The sequence below is a fragment of the Artemia sp. Qi Xiang Cuo genome, chromosome 8 (assembly GCF_049724085.1).
Source record: "Artemia sp. Qi Xiang Cuo chromosome 8, ASM4972408v1, whole genome shotgun sequence".
NCBI classification, from domain to species: domain Eukaryota; kingdom Metazoa; phylum Arthropoda; class Branchiopoda; order Anostraca; family Artemiidae; genus Artemia; species Artemia sp. Qi Xiang Cuo.
This window is the reverse complement of record NC_142801.1, coordinates 70228033-70255742: the sequence shown is the minus strand read 5'-3', so window position 1 is coordinate 70255742 and position 27710 is coordinate 70228033. Positions and strand designations below refer to the sequence as shown.

Genomic DNA, 27710 nt, shown 5'->3' with positions numbered 1-27710 from the left:
TCAGACAAAAGGAAGTTGATAAAAAATTTTGTAATTCTGATACTTAGCTTTTGTCAATTTTATCCAACTTATCTGTTCAAGGATATTTTAAAAGCATTTATTCATTCTGAACATTAGATTTCTTTATTGCTATTGGATGCATAGGACGAGTGACGTTATAAAAAAAATTATTCACTCTTACACTTAGATTCTGTCAATTTTATCTGACGCATCTGTCAAAAGATGTTGATAAAAAAAAATATTCACTGTAACACTTAGATTTTGTCAACGTTTTCCTATGTATCTGAGAAATGGAAGTTGATATAGAATTTAATCACTCCTATACTTAGATTTTGCGAAATTGCTGTATTGTCTGTCTAGGAAGCGACATCAATCGATAATGAATGTTAATAAAGAGTATGTTCAATTTTTTTTCATAATTTCCTGAATTAAATTTCTGTATTGTGTATCCAAGAGGTCAAGTCAAGAAAGAGTTTGTTACTTACTTACTTACAATTTTTTTCCATAATGGCATATCCAACAACGGATGTTGATAAAGAATTTATTCATTCTGATACTATTTTCGTGTTTTTTGCAAACCATTCGCACTATACCTTAAACGCATTCAGATATTTCCTTGATAAAAAAAATTTGTCCGACATATCCGACAAATGATGTTGATAAAGCATTTATTCGGTCTGATACTTAGATTTTGTCAATTTTATCCGATATATCTGACAGAGGATGTTAATATAAAAAATTATTCACTCTAACACTTAGATTTTTTCAATTATATTAGATGTATCTGACAAAAGATGTTGAGAAAAAAAAATATTCACTCTGACTCTTAGATTTAGTCAATTTTATCAGACATGTCAATTTTATCTGATGTATCCGACAAATGATGTTGATAATGTATTTATTCACTCTGGTACTTATATTTTGTCACTTTTATCCGATATATTCAACAAATGATACTGATAAAGCATTAATTCAATCTGATACTTAGATTTTGTCAAATATATTCGATGTATCTGACAATAAATGTCAGTACAAAAAAATTTATTCAATCTGACGCTTAGATTTTTTCAATTTTATCCCATGTATTCGAGAAAGGGTTGTTGATATAGAATTTAATCACTCTGATACTTAGATTTTGTCAATTTTATCCGACACATCCGATAAAGGATGTTGTGAAAGCATTTATTCATTCTGAAATTTATATTTTGTCAATTTTATTTGATGTATCTGACAAAGAATGTTGATAAAAAAAAAAATTATTCACTCTGACACTTAGATTCTGTCAATTTTATCCGATGTATCTGACAAAAGATGTTGATAAAAAAAAATTTATTCACTCAAACAGTTGTATTTTGTCAACTTTTTCCTATGTATCTGAGAAATGAATTTTGATATAGAACTTAATCATCCCTATACTTAGATTTTGTGAAATTCCTGTATTGTCTATCAAAGAAGTGACTACAATTAATAACGAATGTTAATAAAAAATTTGTTCAATTTTTTTCCTAATTTATTTAAACAAATTGCTGTATTGTGTATCCTAGAGGTGAATTCAAGAAAGAGTTTGTTACTAACTTACTTACTTGCAATTTTTTTCATAATGACATATCCAACAACGGATGTTGATAAAGAATTTATTCATTCTGATAGTATTTTCGTGTTTTTTGCAAGCCATTCGTACTATACCTTAAACGCATTCAGATATTTCCTTGATAAAAAAAAAATTTCCGAAATATCCGTCAAGTGATGTTGATAAAGCATTTATTCAGTCTGATACTTAGATTTTGTGAATTTTATCCGATGTATCTGACAGAGGATGCTGATAAAAAAAAATTATTCACTCTAAAACTTAGATTTTGTCAATTATATTCGATGTATCTGACAAAAGATGTTGAGAAAAAAAAATATTTACTCTGACACTTAGATTTTTTCAATTTTATCCAACATGTTAATTTTAACTGACGTATCCTACAAATGATGTTGTAATGCATTTATTCACTCTGGTAACTAGATTTTTTCACTGTTGTCCAATACATTTGACAAAGGATGCTTATAAAGCATTTATTCACTCTGATACTTAGATTTTGTCAGTTATATTCAATGTATCTGACAATAGATGTTGGTTTAAGAAAACTTATTCACTCGACGCTTAGATTTTTTCAATTTTATCCCTTGTATTCGAGAAGGGGTTGTTGATATAGAATTTATTCAATCCAATACTTATATTTTTTCAATTTTATCTAATGTATTCGAGAAAGGGTTGTTGATATAGAATTTAATCAACCTGATACTTAGATTTTGTCAATTTTATCCGATATACCCGACAAATGATGTTGATCATGTATTTAAAGGATGTTGATAAAGCATTTATTCACTCTGATACTTAGATTTTATCAATTTTATCCCATGTATCCGAGAAAGGGATGTTGATATAGAATTTAATTACTCTGATACTTATATTTTATCCGAGATATCCAACAAAGGATGCTGATAAACTATTTAATCACTCTGATTCTTAGATTTTGTCAATTTTATCCGTCATATCCGACAAATGATGTTGATAAAGCATTAATTCATTCTAATTCTTATATTTTGTCAATTTTATCCAGCATATCTGACAAAGGATGCACATTTTGAATCCACTCCATAAAATAGTTTACCATGTTCTCTCTTGATATTGTAGTTATTGTCTTCTCTTAGTTCGTAATCAGTAGAATACTCATTATTCCATTTTGAGTCCATTTATTAGTAGAAGAGTAGGCCTTTCTTTTTTTGATATTACATTGAATGCTAATACCCGAAAGCTGACGATAGGATGTATCAGCAGGTAATGTGTTACCTGCAACAGTAGCACGGAGTTGTCATCTAACATCAACGATTATTTTTATGTTGGCATTCTCTTTGAGTGCAATCATCTCTGGAGATTTCAATCTTGCATATCCACCAACATAAGAGTTGAATTTTTTCGCTACTCCAAAGAAATTTAATTCCTTACTGTCATGACAATGCATGCATACATTTCCAATAGTGCTACCACTTGTACTTGTTTCATAGTTTAAATACTTCTCCTTGTCGGTATTCAATGCCACAATAACATTGTCATGTGAACACACTATTAAAATGCTCCATCTTTACTTTTTTTTAAAGATATAACCTATGTGTTTATCGTTCCATCGCGTAGAAAAATAATGATTTAATACATGCAATAAACTAGGTAGTGTCGATAACCCGCCATAAAGTACCAGTGGGAAAGCCGCATCGTGTCTCTGAGCAAGCATAGAGTACAACTGTTAGAGCCGTAAGTATATTTTATGTCATTTTAAGATACGCAAAAAAAAACTTGAATAATTTCGAAGTCCAAAATTTTTTTTAGCCCAATAAAAAAAAAGTGCTACTACAAACATTATTTTTCTAATAGTAAAGGTCATGGCTAAAATGTCTATACCTTTCTCATTTTGAGTTTTGAAAATATTAAATGTGATTTTTTGTTTTGTTTTAAGTGTTTCATCTCATTCGAAGAAATTTAAAAAAAAAGTTTAAAAAGTATATCATGTTAAAAAAAATAATAAAAAAAAGTTTAAAAAATTCAAAAAAAAATCAAAAAAAATGGGAGGGGGGGGAGGGGGGCGCCCTTCGAGTTTGGGGATAGAGGACCTTTGGGGGGTTGATGTCTCTGCTGGTTAGGGTCGTTGGTGCTTATGATCCTTGATGGTTCGTACTCACATACACCTTACTACTTGATTTGCAAGGATTTCTAAGGTTTGTTCTGAATTTCATTATTAAAATTCTTTTCTTGCCATCTACATCTCTCTTAGTATCTAATTTTTAATATACTATAACGTTAAACCCTATTTTCAATTGACAACACTGTTCAAACGCCACTTGTGTTTTATGCTGAACACATCGAAGAAGTAAAGCTATCCATTATTAAAATTCTTTTCTTGCCATCTACATCTCTCTTAGTATCAACTTTTTAGTATACTATAACGTTTAACTCTATTTTAAATTGACAACACTTTTCAAACATTATTTGTATATTATACGGAACACATCGAAGCAGTAAAGCTAGGCCAAGTCATAAGACTATTTTGTCATTGTAAAACATTCCATAGATTGATATTGTTCTAAATATATAATAAATATCTTGCTTTTTTGCAATGTGCACGTGAAACTGTACTGTATACCATGTAAGGGGGTACTGACTCTCTTTGAAAAGGTGTAGAGCTTCTATAGAATTCCATATATACAATCTACTGACTTCCAGTCTGATGGGATCATTTAGGAGCACCACACAGCACTGAATAGAGTTTGAAGCCAGAACATCATGGATGGACCGCCATTTTTGAAGATTTCTAATGTCAGGCCCCATATTCCTGGTGCTTTGTCATTCGTCAGCTTTCAGGTTGCCGTTTTTATTTCTTCTGCTGTAAATTCAATCCCATCAGGGGCAGATGTAGCATCGACAGCAGCAATAGGGAGGTCGTCGTTGATTCGGTCGGGTGGCTATGAGCTTAGTAGTTTTCCAAAGTGGTTTCTCCATGGGCAGAGGCATTGTGATTGGTCGTCAAAAATCTCGTGGCTTGCGGTTCAGAGATACATTGTAGTCAGAGGGCAATGACCTGATAGTTCACGGACTGTCTCGTAAGACACCCCTGTGTCATTTTTCTTGACAGTTTCTTGAAGCTCACATGCCTTGTTGTCAATAAAGGTCTTGCGCCTTTTTGCAGCAGGATATTGTATTCCTTGTTTAATTGTCTATATGCTGTCATACCCAACGAAGGCGAGTTACTCGCCTGCGTTCAATGATGGCGAGGGACTCGTTGCTGGTCCAGTCTTTTTTCTTACGCTGCTTCATTTCAGCAACGCTAGTTGCAGCTACAAGAGAGTTCCCTTTGAAGACCTTTCATACATCTCCAACATCCTCACAATGCTCAAGGATCTCGGATCTGTTTGATATTTCAACCTGGTACCGCTCAGCCAGAGTAGGGTCTTGCTGGATGTATTTTGTGTCAGTTTTCTGAGGCGATTGGCTTTTTTTTGTTGATTAATACAAAAAAGACTTTCCTTAAAAAGACATTTTTCAAAGGAAAGTAAAAACCCATATGACAAGCAGAATTCTTATAATAATTTAAACTTGAAAGGATAATAAACTACTATTAAAGAATAAATGAAACCTAAAACAAACAGAAATTAAAATAAATAATCATGCCAAACATGGAGATAAAAGATACTGATATAGATTTCAAGTCCATCTGTGTAACCACAAAAACGATGTTAATCAGTCCAATCCATTCGCTTGTATTTTATTTGGCTCTTAAGATAGTTACTTGTCTATGTTTTTTCTAAAATAACTTTTATGCTTTTTTCACCTCACACAAGTAGCCGTAAATATCTACCGACTTTGATGTCTACTGACATCAAAAATATTTTTGGCCGTATGATAATTGTTAAAAAGAAACATTCGTTAGCGGTCAAAAGCCAATAACACGTACAAACAACAGCAGGTAAAACAATGAAGAAATAATTAAAACAGTGATAGTTTTACCCTAAACGAATATTAAACACAAACTACCAATAAATGATCATTAAAACTAGAATTAAAAATAAAAACAGCCATAGATTCATTTACTTCGAGGAAGTTCAACCAGGATTGAAGAAAAAAAAAACACGAAACAAGGCCATTCATTCAGGTAAAAACAAATCAAAAACATGTTTTTAATGCTATTTTCGCCTTTTTTGCAGCTAATCTAAAAGGTCTTTTTGTTAGAGGTTCATTGGTATTACCTATTGGGTTTATAACGTAGTTTGTTAAATCTACTACTATGGTACTACTAACAACTCACCGCAGAACCAAACCGCCTGAGGCCAACACAGCTACGCACGCTCCTCCTCTATCCCAATATATTCAAAGCCTTTCTTCTCTAATTATTAGCCTTAGAAAGCGGGATTGAACCGCAATTTTTTGTGCAGTCTACTGTTTCAAATACGGTCAGTCAGCCGGGTATCTGGAACAATCTGTAGGCAATTTCTCTGGAAAACATCTAGCAAATCTTCATCCGCTTTTCGGATCACCCATGCTTCACAGCCATACTTGACCACCGTCATCACTGTAGCTTCCAATATTCTAATCTTTGTTTGTATACTCATTTTCCTATTCTTCAAAACTTTTTTTTAATTGTGAAAAAACACCCTGAGCCTTGGCTATTCCGATTTTAACATCTTCACTGCTCCCACCGTCGTTAATAATAATAATACCAAGGTAAGTGAAGCTGCCCACCTGATCAATCTTTTCGTTACCCAAACTCACCTTTTTATCTTCACATATTCCTAGTCTTAGTGACTTAGTCTTCTTAACATTAATTTTTAAACCTATTCTAGCACCCTAAACACGCAAAGCCTATAAAATCATTCATTTTGCTCACACTTTCATCTAGGATGCTTAAATCATCAGCATAATCTAAGCTCAGGAGAGTTTTCCTCCCCATTTGATTCCGTGGTCTCCTATTGCCTTTCCTGTGTTTCCTAAGACAATATCCATCAAAATGACTTCATATAATGGGGGATAGAACACAAATTTGCACTTTATTGAAAAAAATATAAATTTTTTCACTTTTATAACTTTAATAAATCAAATAATATTAACATTTTGATTACTAAATATCAGTATATGTATATTAAACTGACAATGCACATACATTTGTATTTTTTCAGTAAAGGGCAAATTATGTTCTGGCCTTGGGAAGGCATAGGGGTTTTGAGCCAAACTTATGTTAATTTCTGCTCGTTTTTAGTTTGACTCGGTTATTTATTGTAATTTTTGTTTGTTTTGGGTTTCATTTATTTATGGATGCTGATTTTGTGGTAGTGTCACGCCTGGAAGATTATTTTATTTTTTTTTTGCTCCTTTTTGGTTAAATGAAGTTCTTAACTTTTTTTCGAGAAACTAATTTCGTGGAAAAAGGTTTTTTTTGGTAAATCTCTTTTCGTTTTACTTCGGCATAGTCTTTTCAGGGAAAAATACAATAATACTTTTAATCTTTTCGTTTTTTTTAAGACTTTATAGTTTGGCCTGCTATTTGCATTCTGGAGAAAAATTTTCAGCAATTTTTAACAACATACACCCTTTTAAAAATCTGGACACAAATAGAAGTGTTTAATTTAGTTTCATACCCCCTCTAGTTGACCTGAAATGGAAAACTTGATACCATTCGCAAAAAAATCTGTTTACTTACTTTGATAGCTATGATACACTTACGCTATTTTGACTTGGTTAAATTTTAAGAGCAGAAGTAGCCCCGAAAGTTTGAAAATAATACCCTCAGTCGTTCTTGGGATACTGCTGAGATGCCTTATTGGGAATTAGCATTAACACAGTGCATTTTGATTTAATCTTAAGGTAACATTTAGTTTTTCATAATGGGCAAATGGGGGGGGGGGGCGTGGGAGGGGGATTAATTGCCCTCCAATCACTTTCGACTATCAAAAAGGGCATCATCTCTTTCTAGTTTAAATTGAATGAGCCCTTTTCGAAGTTCCTACGACAACTCCTTCGATACGAAGTGCCCTGGTTTAAACAACAACAACAACAAAAAATAATACATTATACCCACATCGACCATTACTATAAAAATGTCAAGTCTTTCAATTATTTCGACTATTACAACGGGCACTAGGCCTTTCGATTTCCAATCGAGTGAGCCCTTTTTTTAGTTTCTACGACAACGCTTTCTACAAACACCTTATATGCCCCCAGGGCATAAATTATAACCCTTACCCTAAGGGCTGTTAGGGTGGTTGTCTTCCTCTAAGACCTAATTTCTAGAACTTCCAGCTACATTAAACCAAATGATTATCTCAAAATTTTGATTGAATGTGTTCGGGAAATGGTTGGCGTTAGAGGGGGGCTAGTTGCTCCCCAATCACTTTCAACTATTAAAAAAGGCACTAGCCCTTTCAATTTCCAATCAAATGAGCCCTTTTGAAGTTTCTACGACAACGCTTTCAATAAAAACCTTATATGCCCCCAGGGAATAACTCACAACCCTTGCCCTGAAGGCTGGGGGGAGGGGGGTGTCATCCTCAAAGACCTAATTTCCAGAAGTTTCTACTACGTTGAACCAAATGGCTATCTGATAATTTTAATTGGATGTTTTCGGAGGAATGGTGGGCGTGAGAGGGGGGTTAGTTACCCTCCTATCACTTTTGACTATTAAAAAGAGTGACTAGAAATTGACTAGAAAATTGAGAGGGCAGTAGCCCTCTCAATTTCCAATTGAATGAGCCCCTTTTGAAGTTCTTACGACAACTCTATCTATAAAAAACTTATATGCCCCTAGGGAATAACTTACAACCTCTTTGCTGAGGACTCTGGGGGGTTTGTCATCCTTAAAGACATAATTTCCAGAACTTTCATCTACGTTCAGCAAAATGGCTATCTCTAAACTTTGATTGAATGTTTTTAGGGGAATGGTAGGCGTGAGAGGGGGGTTAATTACAATTAAAAAGGGCAATTTCAATTTCCAATCAAATGAGCCCTTTTTGAAATTTTTAAAACAACTTTCTATAAGCCTACAAACCTTATATGACCCCAGGGCATATCTTAAAACCCTTGCACTGCGGGCTCTTAGGGGGTTATCATCCTAAAAGACCCAATTTCCAGAACTTTGGACTACGTTGAACAAAATGGATATCTCAAAATTTTGATTGGATGTATTTAAAAAAAATGGTGGGCGTGACAGGGGGCTTAGTTGCCCTTCAATCACTTTCGACTATAAAAAGGGCACTAGCCCTTTCAATTTCCAATTGAACGAGCCCTTTTTAAAGTTTCTACAACATCGCTTTCTATAAAAACCTTATATGCCCCCAGGGCATATCTTACAGCCCTTGCCCTGAGGGCTAAGGGGGGGAGGGGTTGTCATCCTTAAGGACCTAATTTCCAAAACTTTCACCTACGTTGAATAAAATGGATATCTGAAGATTCTCATTGGATGTGTTTGGGGAAAAGGTAAGCATGAGAAGGCGGTTAGTTTCCCTTAAATCACTTTTGACTATTAAAAAGGGCACAATCCGTTTGAATTTCCAAACAAATGAGCCGTTTTTAAGTTTCTACGACAAAGCTTTCAATAAAAACCTTAAATGCCCCCAAGGCATAACTTATAACCCTTGCCCTTAAGACTGTGGGGGAGTGTCCTGCTCAAAGGTATAATTTCCTGAACTTTAAACTGCGTGGAACAAAATGACTATCTCCAAATTTTGATTGATTGTGTTTGGAAAAAGGTGGGCGTGGAAGCTGTGTTAGTTGCTTTTCAATCACTTTCGACTATTAAAAAGGGCACTAGCCATTTCAATTTCCAATCGAATGAGCCCTTTATAAAGTTTCTACGACAATGCGTTCTATAAAAACCTTGTATGCCCCCCAGGGCATAACTTACAACCCTTGCCCAGAGGGCTGTTGCGGGGTTGTCATCCTCAAAGACCTAATTTTCAGAACTTTCAACTACCTTGAACTAAATGGATATCTTAAAATTTTGATTGGAAGTGTTCGGGGAAAATGTGGGCGTGAGAGGGGGGTTAGTTGCCCTCCAATCACTTTCGACTATTAAAAAGGGCACTAGCCCTTTGGATTTCCAAACGAATGAGCCTTTTTTGAAGTTTCTACGACAACGCTTTCTATAAAAACCTTATTTGCCCCCAGGGCATAACTTAAAACCCTTGGCCTGAGGGCTGTAGGGGTGTGTCCTCCTCAAGAACATAATTTCTATTTGGAAATCAACTACGCTGTACAAAATGGGCATTTCAAAATTTTGATTGGATGTATTTCGGGAAATGGTGCACGTGGAAGGGGTGTTAGTTGCCTTCCAATCACTTTCGACTATTAAAAAGGGCACAAGCCACTCCAATTTCCAACTGAATGAGCCCTTTTTGAAGTTTCTACGACAACTTCTTGGATACGAAGTGCCCTGGTCTAAAGGAAAATAATAATAAATAATAAATTGTGCCAATATCGTTCTTATATGCCCCCAGGGCATAACTTATAACCCTTGAGGGTTGTGGGGGAGTGTCCTCCCCAAAAACATATTTTCTATCTGGAAATCAACTACGCTGAACAAAATGGATATCTAAAAAATTTGATTGGATGTGTTTGGGGAAATCGTGGGCGTGGAAGGGGTGTTAGTTGCCTTCCAATCACTTTTGAGTATTAAAAAGGGCGCTGGCCACTCCAATTTCTAGTTGAATTCGCAGTTTTTGATGTTTCTACGACAATTCCTATGATACGAAGGCCATGGTCTAAAGAAAAAAAAATACATTGTGCCAACATCAGTCTTTACTTAGGCAGCGCGATTGCGCTGCCTATGATTTGTCTGGTATAGCATACAAGGATAAGACGCGTGCTCATAATATATAAAACTGAAGACCAAAGGCGTTTGACAACTAAGGCACTTCTCAATTATTAGCCTAAGAGTGAAAATTTGGTCGACACATCCTCTACTTTTTCTAAAACCGCAAATTCTTCTTTTAAAACTTTGTCTACAGCATCTCTCAGTCTAAAAGGTATCATTTTAGTAAGTAATTTGCTGTCAACAGAGACCAGACTAATCCCTCGATAATTACCACACTCAATCTTATCACCTTTCTTATACAGTGGTTAACTTGAGGTTTTCCTACAATCGCTGGTTACTTCTCCTTACTCAAAAATCAAATTCACAATCTTCAGTAGCTTATTTCTAACCTCATAGCCACCATATTTAAGAAACTCATTTACCACACTATCAGCGCCTGGGGCATTACTATGTTTTGATCCTATTAGTACTGCCACTAATTCTTCCTCACAAAACAAACTTTCCTCCCCATCCAAGGCATCACAAACTTTTCCATTTTCCTCCATATCTTTTCCTGCAACTCCATATCGGTTCCATTTTTGTGGCCCACACTGTGGGTCACTGCTGATTAGTTTCTCACTTAAATTTATGCATAGTGCTTCAAGTGCATTTTTTCTTAATTTCATTTTAATAATCACACATTTAATTGCAAGTCTTATTTTATTTATACATGTGCTTTGCTTAGGACAGCCCCTGGATATACAGCCAAAATATTTATTTAGGGATAAAAAAAACTGTCTTAGATTAATTCCTCGTTGTTTTATCCTTTGTCGTTTGAATCATGGATAGGAAGTGTGGTCTTCATCGTTATTTAAAACAACACGTATTTGAATTTCCTGTAAAAAGTATGGAATGCGACCAAGGCCGTATCCAGGGAAGGGGTTAGTTGATTTGATCCCCCCCACCCCAATGAAATGTGTCTCTGACTCGCATAAATGTAATAAAAATGCATCTTAACATTTTTTTGTGTTTTTTAAGGTTTTGTAAAACTTTAAGTTTTTGTAGCCCCCCCCCCAAAAAAAAAGAAATACCCAAGGACAGAATCCAGGATATATAATTAAGTAATTTTAATAATAAATTAAAAACAATCAAAAAATAAATCATTCATCAACTAACAAATTAAAAACAATTTTGTTAATAAATGAAACTTTTGTTAAAATTTGGCCGGAAATTTTGTGGGAGACAGGTGCCACCACTGGCGCACACCAAAAGCCTTGACTGATTAAGCCAAACAAAAGTTAATTATTTGATAACAGGTCCATATTCAAATTACCAAAATCGACTTCGTAAATACGTCAATTTTAGCCCCCTGATGGAATACATGTTCATTACCATGAAATAAACAGGAAATTAGCATACAAAAGATATTCAAGTTAGGGAGAAATTAAGGAAAAATCTAATTACTAAGACAAAGGAACAGAGGTATTTTGTTATTCTTCCGAAAAGTTCCAAATGATTTAAGATTTCACAACGTTTGGTCAAACCAAATAAGGATTCCAACGAGTAGTATCCTAATAAGAAAATTTAGAGGTTACAAACGTCCTTTCGGAAAAGCTTCCACTGATGAGCTTAAGCAGCGTTCGCAAACGTGTCTAGTTAGCTTTAGACGTATCTGTCCTGATAACGTGATCCAGGTAGCTCCGTTCACATGACATTACTTGGCTGCAGTAAGTTACAGGTAAGCACCCAGTTGTAAAATCCGTGATCTATGACCAATCAGGAAGCTGCTTTTATCACATTGCTTATAACCTGCGCCCAACAACCGCTCCATGTGTGTCTTACTGGACTTCAATCCCAGTGTAAGTGCAATCCAGACGACACTTGGACAATCCTTAAAAGCGTCCAGTATTCAAATAACTACTGAAATCACTCAGCTTCTTAAGACAGTATCTTAACAAAAAAGTTTTGACGTTCATTGAATCTACGGTTGATAAAAATATTTGCGACACTAAAACTTCATTTGTAACCCAGAAAATGAGCAAGAAGCGTCCAAACTCAGCATTCCATTGAATTAAAAAATGAAGACACACGAGATTGAATCAACAATTTAATTATAATTTTTGATGGGGCAAATCCAACCGGACCGAAACTCGAGTCTCAGAGGCCCATTCCCTCTATACCCCAGACAGCTAAGTTTGCAGAATGACGCAACCAACTCCCACCCACGCCAAGACTGAAGACTGGCGACACCAGGACTTGAAACCGCGTCCCGAAGGACAAACGACATTCTCACCTTACGAAAGAAAAACTCCTGAATAAACATACTGACAACCCAAACACTAAAGATGAACTAAACTACTACATACAGGGCTTGGCCTCTGAGCCCGTCAAAAAGACACCACAAAAATTTTTATCTTTTGTCAGAAATACTTTCTATTTTTTTTTTTTTTTTTTTTTTTGATTGTAAAAAATATAAAATACCTCTTTAGTGATACATTCTGATTGACAGTACACTTATTCACTGGGCAAAACCATTCGCAACGGACTAAGCAAATTTTTGTCTCTTGCATGCCACAAATGACACCGAAAAGGCCATACATAATAATAATAATAGTTTATTTACTCCCCACCTACAAAAGATTATAGCATAGCGAAAAAAAATGAAAAAAAATAAATGGACCAGGAAAAGGAAAAACTTAAATTATTATTGGAGAACAGCCTCGTCTATTCAGTTTTGCTTTTTTCACAGGCTTCTCACGAATTCTAGACCACTCTTTAACTGGATTTGTAATCTCAAATGTTTCGAGACGGTGCTACTTAGTGATAGTTAATTTCGGTGCTACTTAGGAATACATAATAGGAGCTTTACGTATCTAAAATATCCCTTATTGGTTGTATAGGTGTCCCTCTCTGCAAGTATGCTGGACGTTCTGGCGAGTGAAGCAACATAAGGTTGGCACACTGAACGACAAATTGAAGCAAGCGACTTCTTGGAGTACTGCCTTCGAGTCGGCAAAACAGTCACGTAAGAACGTTTAATGTTGGCAGTTATATGCTTTACAATGGTTTGCCTCATTTTACTGATCGTTTCTAAAACCATTATACCAATATATTTCAAGTCTGACACTGCAGGAACGGCGAAATTTCAAAGGTTAACACTGCCGCTTCTTGCCGTGTTCAATGTTAGAAACCCGTAGGAAAGTCCCATAGACACAGAATCACTTTGCAGTCGAATCAGATTATCTTCCCAGTCTGTTTCCGATCTGCTGAAAAAAAGAACATCATCGGCGTAAGCTATGTGCGATAAGTCAATACCGTGAAGCAGAAAAAGATGACGAGAAGCGGTTCAGACTCTTAGATATTGCATGTTTGAAAATGATAGAGCTAAAAACACTGCCTTGCCTCACGCCTCTTTTGATTTTAATTGGTTCTGAAACTGTGCCTCTCTATTTGGCGGATACTGTCGAATTTGCATGCCAAAACTTTAGAGTTTTCAAAATACTCACATTTACGCCACTGTGCAATAGAGATTCCATAGCTTTCATGTAACTGAAGCTATCGAACACTCTCAATATGTATATGGTGCACATATAAAGAGGTGGCTTGTTTCCCTCTGAGTTCGTTGGCACATTTGCTAGAAGTCTATAAGCCTCTGGGCAATCGGCACATTTTCGGAATCCAAGCTGGTTATCTTCAAAAAGCCCTAGTATCTAGCTCAGGCAAAATAGCATACTCAAATCCTTTATTAAGATGCAGGATACACTGATATCCTGTATTTCATTAACGAACAAATAAACGTTCAGATGGAGATAAGTCCATATATTAGACAGTGAAAACACATACAAAAGTCTGGATATTTCGGTACAGCTATCGTCATCAGCAGAAATACTAAAGTATTACTTTCTCAGACAGATCTAGTGAATGCACCGTAAACTATTTGTGGATTGGGGCTTATTATTTATCTCTATATAACTACGTTAGTTTTAATTTTAATGCTTCAGTATTTCGGCTAATGACGATCGCTGTACATGTGATCGAAATATTAAGACTTTTGTATCTGTTTTCGCTGTCTAATAAATGGACTTTTCCCGCTTTGAACATTTATCTTTTCGTCATAGAAAGACAGTGTGGTCTTGGAGAAAAAAACCTAATTTAAGGTATTAGGTCAAAAATACGTATATCATTAAGATTTACAATCACTGTAAATCTTAATGATTGAAAGATTTACAATCACTGGTGCATTTCCCTTTCTTTGCAAGAGACATTATGGTCCCATTAAGGAGACAGTTGGCCACAATGCCTCTTTTGATGCAAATATGGAAAAGAAGTTGAAAATGAGAATTTATTTATTGATGCTTTATCGGAGACAGAGTGATTGATGAGAGAGGTTGAGCTTTGGCAAATTCAATTTGCCAAATTTTTCAATCTTCCCAAATGTTTCTTTTCTTTTTGCTTTTCAGTGACATTACCTGTAACTGCTGCTACCACAAAAGTCTTCCTCATACTTTCAAGGCTAAAAACTTGGCTAAGAAATTCGAAACAAGAACAAAAACGATTAGGTCTACCCCGGCTCGCCGTCCATAGAAACCGTGGTATCTGCCCAAATACGTAATATACAAGTGTACAGAAGAGGGCGGGGGATTGTCGAGTTAGCAGTTTGGCATTAACCTTTATTTGAAACCGTTAGATGAAGTCCACGGGAAATAAATTCATTTTCCTTCATTCTTTGGGTACCTATACCCCCCTTCCCATGAAATCCTGGACACAGTCTGGTTATGTTTAAAAGATTAATACACTCACCGGTTCAAAAACAACACAATCGGCACTGTAATTAGCACCAGCTACAATACCAGCACCACCAACTAATCCGGCACCGACATTACCAACAATGCTGCCATACAAGTTTGGCATAACCATAACATCAAACTGATGGGGATTTGAGACCATTTGCATCGTTGTATTATCAATAATCATCGCATTGAATTTAATTTTGGGGTATAACTCAGCAACCTAAAGAAAAAAAATTGAATAAGAAACAGATTTCAACTTACGAGACACAATCAAAATGACTCAGTATAAATGACTCATTATAAAATGACTCACACGACACATAAATGACTAAATGACTCACGCAGCTGTAAGGTTTGTGTTCACATTTAACTTTTCAAGATCACACCACAGAGAAACAAAAAGGCTACTTTTTTTTTTTACTGACCTAAGATATAACAAGGAGGATCCAATGAACCAATGACGCTCCAAAAAGGCCGAGTCATTGGCTTCTCCTCCTTAGACAAATTAAAGACAAAAAACGATGGATCTAAAATACACTATATAAAATAATCCATAAACAACTAAAATAATAAAAAATAAAATAACACTGCCTAAAATAAAAAACAATAATAAAATAAACTAAAATAATCCATTTTTTTTTTTTTGGTAACCTTCGTCATTTCGTTTATTTCTAAAATACAAAGTCCAGTGAAGGAGAGAGGATGAGTTAAAGTACCATACAGAATTAAGTTTTTTTTAATTTTGAATTCTTGTTAAAATAACTTATAATCAATAAGGCTATACTCATGGGAGAGCATCCTTACTAAATGTCTATTTGAGCAGCTCTCCTTCCAACATGAAAACGACGATATTTGATTTTAAAAAAATTAAAAAAATTAGTTTAAGACAAATAATAAATTAATTCTGGTCATTCAGACCACTATCAACCCAAGAAGTAGTCAAATCATTAAAAGTCACTGAAATCGCTAATTTAGAAAGCTTTCTGGCCCATGACTTTTGAAAGCCTTACGAAAATACAATCCTCTTCGTAATTTTATTTTGAAGTAGCCTTTGTTACTTCACAATAAATTACTAGTGCAATCGTTACGAGTTTATACAAAGATATCTAATTATATGTATAATTATAATAAAGAAAATAAATACACGAACCGATCGTATGAGCAATACAGGGTATATGGTACACATCATTAAAACCTAGAAATTCTTGGGAGGGGGATAAAAATCGACCTTCCCTCTTTTGGTTTTCATGAGGTTCTACGTAAAATAGTTATTCCACTTAACTTTATTAAAATACGATTGTCATGTATTAAATTCCGAGTTTAATAAATAAAACTATTCTTTCAACAGCGAAATCACTTTCCGGCTGCTTTTAGGATAGTTGATGCTGGCAACATTTTTCGTTCAAGAAAACGCATTTCATGGCTAACTATATTCAATCCACAATGCTCCATAAAAGAAAAAACTTGGTCAGCAAATACTTCCACATTAACAGAACTGGGCTGGATTTTTAACCCCCAAATATAAATTAATATTCTTCAGTGCCTGGAAAACTATGAACAGGGAGAGAAATAACTACAAAAAAGCAAACAAATTATATCCCCTGTCCTTTGCATATAAGGACTTTTGGAGATATTGCTCGCTGAAAGTGAATTATGGAGTAGAAGCGAATCAATAAGAAGATTAATCTTTGTGCAAAGTTAGCGGTTAAATTGAGTATCCATTAATTTACTTGAGAACTTCCTGCAACGCCAATTTTATAAAAAAAAAAGAATGATCGATTAAGAACTGTTATTCTTGAAATTTCGAAGAAAAAGTAATGAAGAATTGATCTAAGCATATTATATCCCAGAAGAGATCGCCTCGAAGTTCCTTTAAAATGACAAGCTCACTTCGTCAGCTTCTTTTGTGCGACGTGCCTTAGGGCCAGAGCAACCTCACAAAAAAGAGAGAGACAAAACTGATATTTTTAATACCAAGTTTGTAATTTAACTTGAGGGCCCTTTCGCATGATATGGGGCATAAAAGCTAAATGTAATTGGCGAGATTGTAATATGTAATTTGGCGAAACTTTACTTACTCTCCGCTAACTGGTGCAAATCTCGAAATGCCGCTTGTTTCGTCAGACATAGATTTCGCAAGAGGTTATCCACTCGCCACTATCTGGTGCACATCTCGGAGCTCCGCTTGTTCCAATATACATAGATTTGAAGATTTGATGAGAGGTTATCCCCTCTTCACCATCTGGTGCACATTTCGGAGCGCCGCTTGTTCCATCATACATAGATTTGGCAAGAGGTTATCCACTCTCCTCCATCTGGTGCACATTTTGGATTGCCACTTGTTCCGCTATATATAGATTTGAAGATTTGGTGAGAGGTTACCCCCTATTCACCATCTGATGCACACTTTGGAGCCCCGCTTGTTCCATTATAAATAAACTTGGCAAGAAGTTATCTTGCATGAGATGTGCTCCGAGGTGCACACCTCGGAGTGCCGTTTGTTCCACCATATATAGATTTAAAGATTTGGTGAGAGGTTATCCACTCTCCGCCACCTGGTGCACATCTCGGAGTGCCGCTTGTTCCGCAATATATAGATTTGAAGATTTGGTGAGAGGTTACCCCCTCTTCACAATCTGGTGCACATTTTGGAGCGCCGCTTGTTCCATAGTAAATAGACTTGGCAAGAAGTTATCTTGCACGAGGTGTGCTCCAAGGTGCACACCTCGGAGTCCCGTTTGTTCCACCATATATAGATTTAAAGATTTGGCGGAAGGTTATCCCCTCTTCGCCATCTGGTGCAAATTTCGGAGCACCGGTTATTCCAATATAAATAGATTTAGCGAGAGATTATTCATTCTCAGCCATCTGGTGCACACCTGTGAGCACCAGTTGTTCCACCATGCATAGAGCAATCTAATGTAAGTAAACCTCCACCACAAGTATACAGCTCCATGGTAATATGAACAAACAACACAAGTATATAGGCTAACTGTTTACTATTCTGTTCAAATAACATAAACAAAAATAGAATGTTTAGCAATTTTTGGAAATTTGACCACTCAATGGAGCAAAAACATGCAACAGCTCTTTGGGGGTCCATATCACCTCAGACCAGCAAAGCCGTCTCAATCGGCTCAGGCGAGCTATATTTACCTTAAGGTTCGCTATTCCCAAAGGAAGGACGGCTTACGACAGGTTGGTTAGGACGACAGTTCTTTGGAGTTGCAAACGACATATTTAATCATATATAGTGCAAAACCATACGAAACTTTCGAACATTCTTGTTGCAAAGGGCATACTGAAAGAAAGAAACCTTGCTGGAAAAGATAACGAGCCCAAAGCCGTGAAGATAGCCTCATCGTCCACCATCGTCCGCCAAATATCCAATATTACAAAACTATAAAGATTATTATAAATGAAATTTTTAGTTTCTGGCTTAAACACTTCAGGTATTTATCATAACGCAATGGCGTTCCCTAAGAAAAGAGTGAAGTGGGCTATAGGCATTCGTATGGAACAAAATGTTACAAACATTTCGGATGGGTTCATTCGATTGAAAATTGAAAGTTCTAGCACCCTTTGAAGAATAAAAAGTTATTTGAGGGTATTTATTACCCCTCCAACCACCTTTTTGGTTGCTCTTCTCTAACAGATATCCAATTAAAATTTTGAAGAAGTCATTTTGTACTGAATCACGCTTGCAGCGATATCCTAACCTAACCTAGTAGGATAGTTAGGTTAGTTAGGTTAGGATATCCTATCCTAACCTAATCTAGTAACCTAACCTAGATAACCTAACCTAGTAATGAGCGAAACACGTCCCACAGTAACCAAAAGTTTATAAACACGTTTTTTTCAAAACTGTCCAGTGAAGATTAATGGCCATTTGTAGTTGATTCAGTAACGGTGACTTTTTTTTTATTAATCTTGGTTTAATTTATTTGATTAAATTTGATTTGATTAAGATTTGATTTAATTTAAATTAAGTTGTAATTTCTTGTTGGTTTGTGAGTGCGACCCCACATCATGAATATGGTATGTAGTTGTTGTCCCTGTCGTATTATTATTATTCTTTATTTATTTTTTTCTTTCTTTTCTTTTCTCTCTTTTTTCTTTCTTTCTTATTATAGTGAATTTAAATGACGTTATATGTATGTTTTTTTTTTACCTGTTTCACCCCACGTCAACCGTTTGGTTTTGGGTGAATAATATTGATTTTTGTATTTAAATTTTTGTTAAAGTTAATTAAATATATCACTATTGAAATGTTACTTTGAAAAAGTAACAATGGAATATCATATAGAATATGAGCTGTAGAGCTGTTTAAGGCCTCTATTAAAAGCTTATTTTTTTGTCTGATCCCCTTTAATGAATTCTACTTGCTATTTGATCATAAAGTGCCATATAGCGCCAAAAAAGTAGAATTTACGTGCCATTTCCCGAATGGAAAGGCTGGGCAGGGCACTCGAACATCAGAGTTGTTTTAGGGCTCATCTAACTCCTATTTTTATCCGTAATATGAAAAAAATTTGTACTTTACTGAAAAAAATTAAACGTTTTCACTTTTATAACTTTGATAAATCAAATATTATTAACATTTTAAGGAATAAATATCAGCATATGTATATTAAACTGACAATGCACATTTATTTGTATTTTTTTTCAGTAAAGTACAAATTATCTTCTGGCCTTGCGAAGGCAAAGGCGTTTTGAGCCCTAATCCTGTTAATTGCTGCTCGTTTTGAATTTGACGACTCGGTTAATTGTTTTAATTTCTGTTCGTTTTGGGTTTCGTTTGTTTATCGATGTTGATTTGTGGTAATTTTACGCTTGGTAGATTATTTGATTCTATTTTTGCTCATTTGGTTTAACAGAGTTCTTTCCTTTTCTTAGAAAAACTTACTTTGTGGAAATTTTTTTAAAATTAATTTCTGTTCGTTTTATATTGACATAGTCTTTTCAGTGAAAAAGAAAATAATAGTTAAAATCTTTTCGGTTTTTCTTTAAGAATTTATAGTTTGGCCTGCTATTTGTATGCTGGAGAAAATTTTTCAACAATTTTTAGCAACATTCACCCTTTTAAAAAACTGGACACAAATAGTAGTGTTTAATTTAGTCTTATACCTCGTCTAGTTGACCTGAAAATAAAACTTAATACCATTCGCAAAAAATTCTATCTATGCTGTTTGACAGCTTGGATACACTTACACTCTTTTGATTTAGTTAAATTTTCAGAGCAACAGTAGCAATAGAAGTAGCCCCGAAAGTTTGAACATAATACCCTCAGTCATTCTTGGGATATTGCTAAGTTGTCCTATTGGCAATCAGCATACACACAGTGTTTTTTAGTTAATTTTAAGGCAACATTTAGTTTTTAAACATAATAGGCAAGTTGCATAACTATGGGGGGTTGACCTACGCAATAGCCCTAGAGACACAGTTACAAGACCGTTCGGGAATGCTGAGAAAGATGGCTATCTTAAATTTTGATTGGAAGTCTTTCGAAAATAATGAGCTAAAGAGGAGGGCTGATTGAACTCCAATCACTTTTAACTCTTAAAAAGGGCACTGGAGCTTTGAATTTCCAATAAAATTAGCTCCTTTGAAATATCAATGATATTACTAGCTCTGATAGAGCAACCCTGCCAATGATATTGCTTATATACCCTTTTAATACTTGCAATGTGTATAGTTTTTTCGTTTAATTGGAACTCCCTTTAAACGTTTCAACTTAATGCCCTTAGTGGCATTAAACCAAAACTTTTTGCAGTTGAAAAGGGAACAAGAAAAACAAAAACTATCAATGTATAAGCCTAATCATTTACCAGGCCCTGGGGTGATTAATTTAAGCAAAAAGGAGTTAACCAAAGAACAAAAGGAAATTCATTGAAAGTAGAATGGCCTTATTGAGTCGTGACAGTACCACGTGGTTTATGGTTTTCTCACTGAGAATGAAAAAACAGGAATTTTCTCACTTGGAAAAACAGGAATTTTCTCACATTTATGGTTGTTTTCTTGGATGGTTATGTGTGTTGTTCGATTTATTTGATGTTTTTCACGGATGTCAACATAAAATTATGGATGTTTTATGGTTTTTGTCAGTGAGAATATGAAAAACAGGATCTTTCTCACATTTATGTCTGTTTTCATGGTTTTTGTCAGTGAGAATGGAAAAACAGGAACTTTCTCACATTTAAGGATGACAACAGCAATTTATGTTCCTGTTTTATGTCTGTTCGTTGTCAGTGAGAATGGACATGCTCGACGCGAATGCTATGAGATTGTTTGGCTAGCCTAACCTGAGAAATTGATTTACATAATCGCTAGGGGAAATTATTGATTCACGAAGGGGAGAATTAAGAAACATTAAGGCTTCTTTAATCTTAGGTCTGTGGGATAAACGTTCTTTAGGTCAGAGAGAAAAATTAATATTCTATTTTTAAATAGGGCTTCATCGATCTTTAGTGTCAGGAATTATAAATGACATCACTTGGTATCTTGGAATTATGCGGGAGTCTAAAGAGATAGAAATTCTATTTTTAAATACGGCTTCACGGAGCTTTAAGTCGGAGAGATAAATTGATATTCTAACGAAACCCTAATAGTTTAGCTAGGAAAATTTATGAGATGAAGAGATTAACGTAGGAAAGGGTTTCCTAGAAATTTGAAATGCGTTAGCGCAGAGATGCCAAACAAAAGGAACACGCTGAAATTACGTTTAGGGATTATTTGGGCGAAACCGTTTTATCCATTTTATGGGATTATTTCGGCGAAACAGTTAGAGACATTTTGAAAGAAGATTTTAGGAAAGGTTTTAGAAGAGAATTTGAGGGTGAAACTCTGTGGTCGTTATAATACACAAGTTCCATTTGAACAGTGTTGTGAGGTCCTCTACCCCAACCCTAAAGGGTTACGAGACCCCACCCCCCACCCCGACGCAGCCCCCGGTACTCAAAGGTCCCCCAAGCTCCCAAAGAGCCCCAGCCCCCAAACGCCCTCCTCAGACCCTCAAAGGCCCTCCTCTGGTCCTCAAAGGGCCCCCGGACCCCCAAAGGGCCCCCCGGACCCCAAAGACCCTCCCCGGTCCGCAAAGGTCCCCCGGGCCCGAGAAGCGCCGCGGGCCAGGAAAGCGCCGCATGGGGATGCCCCGCAGGGGGATTCGACACGGGCCGAGTGACGCGACGCATGGAGGCCCCGCAGGGATGCGCCGCAGGGATGCACCGCAGAGATGCGCCGCAGGGATGCGCCGCTTTTTGTTAGAGTTCTAGTTTACTTTAATTTTAGTTAAGAGTTTGATGTTTTACCTTTGAGTTTCAGTTATAGTTCTTGTTTAGTTTTATTTAAGAGTTTATAGATTTTAGCTTAGATTTTTTGTTGAAATTCTAGTTTTGTTTAGTTTTAGTTAATAGTTTAGAGTTTTAGCTTAGAGTCTTAGCTTAGAGTTTTTGTTAGAGTTCTAGTTTAGTTTAATTTTAGTTAAGAGTTTGATGTTTTACCTTTGAGTTTCAGTTAGAGTTCTAGTTTAGTTTAGTTTTAGTTAAGAATTTAGAGTTTTTAGCTAAGAGTCTTAGCTTAGAGTTTTTGATGAAGTTCTAGTTTAGTTTAGTTTTAGTTAATAATTTAGAGTTTTAGCTTAGAGTCGTATCTTATAGTTTTTGTTATATTTCTAGTTTATTTTAATTTTATTTTATAGTTTAGAGTTTTATCTTAGTCTTAGCTTAGAGTTTTTTTGTTAGAGTTCTAGTTTAGTTTAATTTTAGTTAAGAGTTTGATTTTTTTACCTTTGAGTTTCAGTTAGAGTTTTAGTTTATTTTTATTTAAGAGTTTGGTTTTTTACATTATAGTATTATATTAGATTTTTAATTTGAGTTCTAGTTTAGTTTAGTTTTAGTTAAGATTTTAGAATTTTATCTTAGAGTTTTTTTTTTTAGAGTTATAGTTTAGTTTAATTTTAGCTAAGAGTTTTATTTTTTTAAATATGAGTTTCATTTAGAGTTATAGTTTATTTTTATTTAATATTTTAGATTTTTTAGCTTAGAGTTTTTATTGAAGTTCTAGTTTAGTTTAGTTTTAGTTAATAGTTTAGAGTTTTAGCTTAGAGTCTTAGCTTAGAGTTTTTGTTAGAGTTCTAGTTTAGTTTAATTTTAGTTAAGAGTTTTATGTTTTACCTTTGAGTTTCAGTTAGAGTTCTAGTTTAGTTTAGTTTTAGTTAAGAATTTAGAGTTTTTAGCTTAGAGTCTTAGCTTAGAGTTTTTGTTTGTGTGTGTGTGTAAGTTTTTGTGTGTGTGCGACTTTTTTTGTGTGTGCACATATCAATTCTATTTTCCTAAAATAATATAAAATTTTTGCGTGTGTATGTGTGTGTAATAAGTTTTTGTGTGTGTGTAAGTTTTTGTGTGTGTTTAAGTTTTTGTGTGTGTAAGTTTTTGTGTGTGTGTAAGTTTTTTTTTGTGCGTGTGTAAGTTTTTGTGTGTGTGTAAGTTTTTTGTGTGTGTTTTTTTTTTTGTGTGTTTGTGTAATTTTTTTGTTTGTTTAATTTTTTTGTGTGTGTGTAAGTTTTTTTGTGTTTGTTAGTTTTTGTGTGTGTTTTTTGTTGTGTGATTGTTTTATTTTTTTTTTGTATTTTAGTTTTTTTGTTTGTTTCTGTAATTTTTTGTTTGTTTGTAATTTTTTGTTTGTGTGTAATTTTTTTTGTGTGTGTGTTTTTTTTTATGTGTGTGTAAGTTTTTGTGTGTGTGTAAGTTTTTATGTGTGTGTAAGTTTTCGTGTGTGTGTGTAAGTTTGTTTGTGTGTGTAAGTTTTTTTGTGTGTGTAATTGTGTTTGTAATAATTTTTTGTTTTTGTGTAATTTTTTTTTTGTTTTTAAGTTTTTTTGTGTGTAAGTTTTTGTGTGTGTTTTTGTTTTTTTGTGCGTGTTTTATTTTTGTTGTGTGTATGTTATTTTTTTGTGTGTGTGTCAGGTTTTTGTGTGTATGTAAGTTTTTGTGTGTATTTATTGCTTGTTTAAGTTTCTCTGTGTGTAAGTTTTTTTGTGTGTGTGAGTTTTTTTGTGCATGTGTAAGTTTCTTTGTGTGTGTAAGTTCTTTGTGTATATGTAAGTCTTTTGTGTGTGTGTAAGGTTTTTGTGTGTATGTAAGTTTCTGTGTGTATGTAAGTCTTTGTGTGTGTGTAAGTTCTTGTGTGTGTTTAAGTTTCTGTGTGTGTGTAAGTTTCTTTTGTGTGTGTGTAAGTTTTTTGTGTGTGTGTAAGTTTTTGTGTGTGTGTGTGCAAACTTTTGTGTGTGTGTGTAAGTTTTTGTGTGTGTGTAAGTTCTTGTGTGTGTGTAAGTTTTTGTGTGCGTGTAAGTTTTTATGTGTGTGTAAGTTTTCGTGTGTGTGTAAGTTTTTATTTGTGTGTAAGTTTTTGTGTGTGTGTAAGTTTTTGTGTGTGCGTAAGTTTTTGTGTGTGTGTGTAAGTTTTTGTGTGTGTGTGTAAGTTTTTGTGTGTGTGTGTAAGTTTTTTTGTGTGTGTAAGTTTCTGTTTGTGTTTTTAGGTTTATGTGTGTGTGTGTGTGTGTGTAAGTAAGTGTGTTTTTGTAATTTTATGTTTGTGTAAGTGTTTGTGTGTGTTTAAGTTTTTGTGTGTGTTTATTTTTTTTTGTTTGTGTGTAAGTTTTTTGTGTGTGTGTAAATTTTTTTGTGTGTGTCAGTTTGTTTGTGTGTTTCAGTTTTTGTGTGTGTTTAAGTTTTTGTGTGTGTGTTTAAGTTTTTTTTTGTTTGTTAGTTTTTGTGTGTGTAAGTTTTTTTGTGTGTGTTAGTTTTTATGTGTTTGTGTTTGATTTTGTGTTTGTGTTTTAGTTTTTGTGTGTGTGTAAGTTTTTGTGTGTAAGTTTTTGAGTGTGTGTAAGTTTTTTTGTGTGTGTAAGTTTTTGTGTGTGTGTAAGTTTTTGTGTGTGTGTAAGTTTTTGTGTGTGTGTGTAAGTTTTTGTGTGTGTGTAAGTTTTTGTGTGTGTTTATGTTTTTGTGTGTGTGTGTGTGTATTTTTCTTTGTGTGGTTGTAAGTGTATGTGTGTGTGTGTATGTTTTTGTGTGTGTGTATGTTTTTGTGTGTGTAAGTTTCTTTTTGTGTGTTTTTGTTTTTGTGTGTGTGTAAGTTTTTTTGTGTGTGTAAGTGATTGTTTTATTGTTAGTGGTTGTGTTCTCTTTAGTTTGTGTGTGTGTGTGTAAGTTTTTTTGTGTGTGTAAGTTTTTGTGTGTGTGTATTTTTTTGTGTGTGTGTAAGTTTTTTTGTGTGTGTTTGTTTGTGTGTTTGTGTGTAATTTTATGTGTGTGTTTAAGTGTTTGTTTGTGTGTAAGTTTGTGTGTGCGCGTAAGTTTTTGTGTGTGTGTAAGTTTTTGTGTGTGTGTAAGTTTTTTGTGTGGGTAAGTTTTTGTGTGTGTGTTAAGTTTTTGTGTGTGTGTGAGTTTTTGTGTGTGTGCCCATATCAATTCTATTTTCCTAAAATAATATAAAATTTTCCACTTCAATTCAGATTTTTCTCAAACAGATGAAAGAATTTAAAATACTGTTCTAAATTTTTCATAGAAGATAGAAAAGTTCAAGTTCTCTTCTGAATTTTACCAGAGAACATAATTCAATTCTAATTTCTCAAGAGAAAATAAAAAGCTTCCACTTCAGTTTTAAGTTCACCAAGACATGAAAAATTTCAAGTTCACTTCTAAATTTTTCCGTACAAGATAGTAAAAGTTATACTATGATTCTGATTATTTTTCATGAAGATAAAAAGTTTCACTTTAATTCTAAATTTTCTTAAATTCAATTCCGACCTTTCTCAAAGAGATGACAAAATTTAAACTTATGTTCTAAATATTTTCCCGGAAGAAGAAAAGTTCAACTTCGATTCTGAATTTTCTCAATGAAAATGAAATAGGTTATTGATCAATTCTATTTTCCCAAAATAATATAAAAAGTTTCCACTTCAGTTCAGATTTTTCTCAAAGAGATGAAAAAATTTCAAATACTGTTCCAAAATTTTTATAGAAGATAGAAAAGTTCAAGTTCTCTTCTGAATTTTACCAAAGAACATAATTCAATTCTAATTTCTCCAGAGAAAATAAAAAGCTTCCACAAATTATTTTCCATGAAGATAAAAAGTTTCACTTTAATTCTAAATTTTCTTTAAATTCAATTCCGACCTTTCTCAAAGAGATGAAAAAATTCAAAGTTCTGTTCCAAATATTTTCCCGGAAGAAGAAAAGTTAAACTTTGATTCTGAATTTTCTCAATGAAAATGAAATAAGTTATTGATCAATTCTATTTTCATAAAATAATATAAAATTCTACACTTCAATTCAGATTTTTCTCAAAGAGATGAAAAAATTTAAAATACTGTTCCAAATTTTTCTTACAACATAGAAAAGTTCAAGTTCTCATCTGAATTTTACCAAAGTACATAATTCAATTCTAATTTCTCCAGAGAAAATAAAAAGCTTCCACAGATTATTTTTCATGAAGATAAAAAGTTTCACTTTAATTCTAAATTTTCTTAAATTCAATTCCGACCTTTCTCAAAGAGAGGAAAAAATTTAAAGTTCTGTTCCAAATATTTTCTCGGAAGAAGAAAAGTTCAACTTCGATTCTGAATTTTCTCAATGAAAATGAAATAATTTATTGATCAATTCTATTTTCCTAAAATAATATAAAATTTTACACTTCAATCCAGATTTTTCTCAAAGAGATGAAAAAATTTAAAATACTGTTCCAAATTTTTCTTACAAGATAGAAAAGTTCAAGTTCTCATCTGAATTTTACCAAAGATCATAATTCAATTCTAATTTCTCCAGAGAAAATAAAAAGCTTCCACTTTAGTTTTAAGTTGACCAAGACATAAAAAATTTAAATTTCAGTTCTAAATTTGTCCGTAGAAGATAGGAAAAGTTATACTATGATTTTCATTATTTTCTGTGAAGATGAAAAGTTTCACTTTAATTCTAAATATTCTTAAATTCAGTTCTAACTTTTCACATCGAGATGAAAAAATTTAAAGTTCTGTTCCAAATTTTTCATTGAAGATAGGAAAAGTTATACTTTGATCGTGAATATTCAAGTTCTCTTCTGAATTTTAACAAAGAACATAATTCAATTCTAATTTCTCCAGAGAAAATAAAAAGCTTCAAATTCAGTTTTAAGTTCACCAAGACATAAAAAATTTAAAGTTCAGCTCAAAATTTTTTCGTAGAAGATGTGAAAAGTTATACTATGATTGTAATTATTTTCTATGATGATAAAAGGTTTCAATTTAATTCTAAATTTTCTTAAATTCAATTCCAACTTTTCTCAATGAGATGAAAAAATTTAAAGTTCTGTTCCAAATATTTTCCCGGAAGAAGAAAAGTTCAACTTCGATTCTGAATTTTTTCAATGAAAATGAAATAAGTTATTGATCAATTTTATTTTCCCAAAATAATATAAAAATTTTCAACTTCGCTCCATATTTGCCTCAAAGGGATTAAAATTTATAATATAATAATCAAATTTTATCATATAATATAGAAAAGTTTAATTTCAATTAGTAATTTACCAACGTAAACATTTCAGTTCTACTTTAAACAGAGAAAAT

General features: G+C 33.9%; 1 protein-coding gene across 1 annotated transcript in view; it reads right to left on the bottom strand.

The window, feature by feature from the left end:
* The window catches only part of Idh3b (isocitrate dehydrogenase [NAD] subunit beta, mitochondrial), a 302997-nt gene that overhangs the window by 67624 nt on the left and 207663 nt on the right, over positions 1-27710 (bottom strand). Inside the window, exon 7 of the mRNA XM_089093086.1 lies at positions 15120-15329. Coding sequence (XP_088949212.1) covers positions 15120-15329 — 210 coding nt within the window. The remainder of the gene's footprint in view (positions 1-15119; positions 15330-27710) is intronic.